General features: G+C 40.9%; 1 protein-coding gene across 4 annotated transcripts in view; it reads right to left on the bottom strand.

Moving 5' to 3' along the window:
- Positions 1-2750: 2750 nt before the first annotated feature.
- Positions 2751-6000, bottom strand: part of RANBP3L (RAN binding protein 3 like) — a 41769-nt gene continuing 38519 nt past the window's right edge. For all 4 annotated transcript variants that reach the window (XM_063128150.1, XM_063128151.1, XM_063128148.1 and 1 more), the window contains one exon: positions 2751-3270. In XM_063128150.1, coding sequence (XP_062984220.1) covers positions 3227-3270 — 44 coding nt within the window. In that variant the 3' untranslated portion in view covers positions 2751-3226. The remainder of the gene's footprint in view (positions 3271-6000) is intronic.

Raw genomic sequence — 6000 nt, 5'->3', positions numbered from 1 at the left:
AGTGATTGCACAGTATAACGCTGGTGGTGTGATAAAGCTCATAGATTCCTTGTTTGTGCCACCACCTGGCAAAGCTGGGCAGAAACCATCTTTCTTCAATTTGGTGCCCTCCAGATGTGTTGAACTGGGGCATTCTGGGAATTGGAGTCCAACATATCTGTAAGGCACCAGGTTGAGAAAGGCTATAGATAATCCGAGGGCTCCTAGCATCACACTCTTCCAACACTTCCTAAGAGGTGATGGGGTGAGGCATATGTCCTACATTTATTTATTGATTGCCAATATTTATATACCACTTCTCATTTCCATACAAATCCCAAAGTGGTTTAACAAGAATAAAAGCAAAACACACACATAGATGCACCCCTAGCCCCACACAATAGTATCTTGACACTGGTTTAAAATTGGGATTCTTCCCTAATCTGGTGCCCCTAGATGTGTTGGACTACAACTGTTATCAATCCCAGCCAGCATGCCCAATGGCAGTGCTGGCTATGGATAATGGGAGTTGTAGTCCAACACATCTGGAGGGCACCAGATTGGGGAAAGCTGATCTAGGGCAGTGCCATTTTGGACAAGGAAAATCAACCTCCGAACGGTGGTGAAAAGTGGTAAGCAAGCAGCATGATACTATATATATATATATACACACACACACACACACACACACACCAGCTTGCCAAGGCACAGTCCACAGACTATTCTTCTTTCAAGAGAAGGCACTAATTTTAACAGGATTGCAAAGGGATAAAAGGCTTGCGGATAGCAGCCTCAAGTCATTATATAAAAATGGGGACAAAAGTAGCCCAAATTCACAGTTACAAGGATGAATGATATTGAAGCTGCAACCCTAAACACACTTATTGGGGAGCAAGTCCTATTGAACATAGTGGGATTTACTTCCAAATCAGCATGCATAGTCTTGCACTTCATGAAGGACTTTATGTATGAATAGTGTTATCCATCAACAGGAGGAACAGATACATCCAGACCAAAAAAAGATGGCTCATGTAGTCGTAACCCATGAAAGGCAGAAAATCTTTCTTCTAAAAACCAACAACCATTAGCTTATGGAATTAATAGTATCAATCACTAGCTTTGCAAATACTCTTTGGACTGTTGTGTGTGCTAGGCTGAAAGATACATTCTTTGCAAACAAGATACCAGCTTCTAGTTTTGTATGTAGTTAATAATAAAGCTATTACCATTGGCAATAGGATATCAATCTCACACATTGGGCAAAGTTTAGCAGGATCTCAGAAATATTTTTTGGGCATCCCATTGCATATGCAAAATATACAGCTCTCTACATAATTACGCTTGGAAGAGTGCAATCCAATGAATGTTTAGACAGAAAAAAGTCCTACAACTTCCAGCATTCCCCAGCTGGCTAAAGAATGCATGGCTGGCTGGGGCATGCTGGAAGTTGTAGGACTTTTTTCTGTCTAAACATGCATAGGATTGTGCCCTATTGTAGACAAAAAGTGCAAACAAGTACATTTGCAAATATTGCTGGCTTGCTACCTGCTGATTTGAATTCTTGAGGCATAATTGTAAGAAAAATGGAAGAAAGACAAAAAGAACACAACCCTTGCAAACAAAATCCTAGTAGACAATAATGGATGGGGGGAACACTTTGAGAAGCATATTACTAAAAACAATAAGACAACCAATACAACATTATTTAAATACATCAAAATCCAGAAACAAGCAAGGGAGGTGGTTGGACCATTGGTAACAAGGAAGCTAAAAGTCTACTAGAAGAGGATAAGGAGGTTGCAGAGAAGATGAATGAATTCTTTATCTCTCTCTCCTCTGCAGAATATGTCCCTGAACGGATATTCTGAGGAAGGGAGTCTGAGGCATGGCTCTTAATACCAGATTCTGGCAGCACATGCTATATTGCCATGATATCCTGCTTTTGTTATCTATCTGGCCACTGTGCAAAACACGATGCTGAACTAGACAAGTCTGTTCCAGGAGGGCTGTACTTACGTTTTCATCCATTTTTGTTGTATCCCGTTGAATGTGCATACTGTCTACATTATGTAAAAACTATGCACATAATGTTTACATAAAGATACATTTGTGAAGGGAAAAAAGTGCAAACAGGTGCAAATATTGCTGGCTTGTTACCTGCCTATTTGAAAGCTTCAATCATCGTCTAATGCCCACATTAGTCTGTCGCAAGAATTCTTCAGGGCAGGGCCACATCCATTGTCCTTAATATGGTAGCAATAGCTAATAGTGTTCCTTATTTTACAAAGAAACGTATTATTTAAATAGAATTACTTTATAGGTATTGACTTTATAGACATTGCCCCCAATCTCCAGAGAAGACTATTATGCCAATTGATAAACAGTGCCCAGAACACAACCTTTGGGGAATCCCTACAAGATACAAGATGCGTTATTGTGCCCCCAGCAAAACAAAAAAAACAGATTTTTGTGCACCTGTATGGCAAATCTAACTGCAAACATTTGTTTCTACATTCATATTGTATTTGCTGGTTTGGGCTACCAGTTATTATGCTTTCAACATTAACAAAAATATTTATAACTGCAGTTGATATTATATACGTTTTAGGGATAGTAATAGGCTAATAAATCCTTGGAGAAATAATACAGTCAATAATTCATAGATAAATGATGAGTGCCATCAATATGATGAAAGTACTTGGATTAGATATATTGTTTTCTTTAAAGTGGTCCTTAGAGGTGATTCGTTCCAAAATCTGAAGCATTTTAAAAATGTTTCTAAAAGAGCAGGAGTCATTCTCAAATTCCCATTTGAGTAAAGCAGTGATGACTGGATCCTTTAAAGTGCTTCTTTCACATATAGGTGTCCTAAGTCATCCTTGAAAAGTTTTTAGATGCTTCCTAAAAAGGTTTTTATCTGCAATCACTATGCCTCATTCACAGAATTTTACAGGAGTTCTAGAAGATGTTGTTTTCAACTTGTAAACCTCCTATGTTTTCCCAGCGCTGCTTCCAGTTTTATTTCTTTCCACAAAAAGTCCATTAGGGAAGAAAAGATGGAATACCTTCACAATGCTTTTGGGTAGGTAGCGTTAGGAGCCTTCTGTCTGGAAGAACCGTTTGTCCCAGGGTCATAGAACAAATGCTGCGCCCAATTTCCTCATGGACTGATGCCATAAGATCACTTAGGATATTTTAACAAAACACTGTTCCATTCTTGTTACTTGGTTTGGAGGTAAGGAATTTGTCACGAACAGACCACAGGCTGTCTGCGGATCCATTGAGAATGATCTGGAGGATAATATAAAGTCATTGGTTATTTTATGGAAAAATAGAACCCTTAAGCCACGAAATGTTGTTATCTAAATTCAGACCACTTAAAATGCCAGTGGACACATATTTCTGGGCCAGGGTTGCCAAGTGGCCTGGCCATTTCCAGGCTACCCAACCATTTTACGCTTGGTTTGACAAGATCATTCCCCCTCCTCCTCTTCTTTTCCCTCAAATTTAGGAACAGCGCAATGATATTTGTGGTACTGTAATTTCAAATATTTAATTATTTAAATAAACTTACAAGTAAGCAATAGCTGGGTTTTTGGTTGTGCTACTCTCCTATGGACATTCATAGTTCACCTGCTGAGTGGTTTTATGTCAAATGGGAGGGGGGAATTGAAGGCTGAGCAGAAACAACTTCTTCTTAGAAAAGCTTCAAGATCAGTTTATTAGAAGAGAGCACGTTTCTTGGAGAATTGCTTAGGGTGGATCTATACCCAATGGAGACATCGCAAGTGATGTCAATATCCCATGAAAGAGAATTCAGTGTTTGGCTGGTTCATATCCAATACTAAACCGTAGTTTAGCATAGCAGGAATGAGCCTAGGTTTCCCTGGGTTCATGTGCTCCTCTGATGCAGGAGTTTAGAAGCTTTCGCTTCCATTTTTGATTAACTGCAGTTTACCATTTCATCCCAGCCCATACAAATTGTGGGTAATCTTAATTATGGTCAATATAAACAACAACGCTTCTGAGGTAGGTTTCTGAAGTGGCTTGTTTTCACTAACAGTAGGCACAATGAACCATGTTAAGGGTTCGGGGGACATGCTAAACGGCAGTCAATCTGAGAGGAAAGTAGAAGATTGCCATGTTGTGCCAGAGAAAGAAAAGGGAGCATATAAGTCTAGGGTGAGGCGAGACTTGTTTTCGTAATGATAAATCATGGTTTAGCTCAGGGGTGGGGGAATCTCTTTCAGCCCAAGGGCTGAATTCAATTTTGAAGCAGCTTGGGGGGGGGGGCTTTCAAGTGGTGGGCAGGTCCAAAGGCAAAAAAGGCAAGGCTGAAGGAGCAGGGCCCAAATATCCAGAATACCAGCCTATTGTAACTTGAAGTTCTTTCTGCTAGTAACAGCCTTAGGAGAGGCATTTCAAGCTTTTAAATGTGGAAAAAACTGCACAAGAGTTGGGAAACCACCAACCCATCAGTGGTTGAGGGAAAGGGGTGTGGTCAGGGAAAGGGGTGTGGCTATCTGGGGAACCCTGGCGGGCTGGGCTAGGACCTTCCCTGGGTTTGAGGTTACCCAACTCTGGTTTAGCATTACCTCTGAACTCAGCCACAATCTTGCTCAGCATCATAACAGAAATATCTGCTACGTAATCATTTATCTGTGGGAAAAAATGGACCATGGATGCCATAAGGATTAACTGAAGAGTACAACTCTTGTTTATGCTTTTATGAAGCGTGTTTTGCAAACAAGTGCCTTGCTATGTTTTTCCTGTGGGAAAATCTGTATATGTTTCATCTTGAAGCCAGTATGCATGAACTGTCTCCAGATTGATGCATATCATTTCCTGCATATCATTAGTGTTCTGGCTGCAGTCCAGCGAAAGTTAGTCTTAAATAGGTCACACTGAAAATAACTTGCTCCACCCCTATGCCTGAGGTTCTACTGTATTTAAAGGGGCTCCCCACCCCCCGCTCCCCAAGTATGGCCTGTTGTGATGAAGAGGAAATTTCACCAGGTTCCCCATATATACAAATGACATCTGCTGAAATTTCCTTTTCAATACAACTGTTAAGGATACAGGAGCCCTGTCCTCCTTTTCATATGGTCACCCTAGTGGTGACCAGAACTGTACACAGTATTCTAAGTGTGGTCACACCATAGATTTGTATAAGGGCAGTATGATACTGGCCGTTTTATTTTCAATTCCTTTTCTTATAATGCCTAACATGGAGTTTGCCTTCTTTACAGCAGCCGCACACTGGGTGGACATTTTCATTGAGCTGTCCACCACAATCCCAAGATCTCTTTCTTGTTCGGTCACTGCCAGCTCAGATCCCATTAAGTTATACTTGAAGTTGGGTTTTTTTGCCCCAACGTGCATCACCTTCCACTTGCTTACATTGAACTGTATCTGCCATTTGGATGCCCACTGTCCCAGCTTGGAGAGATCCCTTTGTGTTTCAACAACCTTAAATAATTTGGTGTCGTCATTGGCAAACTCGGCCACTTCACTGCTCGCTCCTAATTCCAGATCATTTATGAACAAGTTGAAAAGAATTGGTCCCAATACTGATCCCTGTGGGACCCCACTATTTACTTCCCCCGATCGGGAGAATTGACCATTTATTCCTACTCTCTGCTTTACTCTGTTCTGTATGTTCCTGTTGGAAGCAACTTCATGCAAATACAGATATAGCCATTCTGTTTCCATGTAGATTGGTCCTATGTTTGCATAGGATTGTAGCTTTAGCTTAATTGTTTGGCAAAATTTTTTCAGGCCCCAATAATGAAATACAGTGGCCTGGCTGGGATTTTGCCCATTTCCAGAAAAGCAAGGGGGCTAGGCCAGAAACTGCACAGCTTTGCCCCAACCATGACAGAAAAAAATGGGATTCCATCCTATGGCTCCTTCATGGACCTAGTCCCTGGGCTCTGTTCTTAAAACCCCATCAAGTTCTCATGAGTTTTCCCTAGTTGGGCAAAAGGCGGGATAGAAGTAATAATAAATATAATAATAGTC

This window comes from Elgaria multicarinata, chromosome 6 (genome assembly GCF_023053635.1).
Source record: "Elgaria multicarinata webbii isolate HBS135686 ecotype San Diego chromosome 6, rElgMul1.1.pri, whole genome shotgun sequence".
NCBI classification, from domain to species: Eukaryota; Metazoa; Chordata; class Lepidosauria; order Squamata; family Anguidae; genus Elgaria; species Elgaria multicarinata.
The sequence above is the reverse complement of the archived record's forward strand: the minus strand, read 5'-3'. Positions and strand labels throughout refer to the sequence as shown.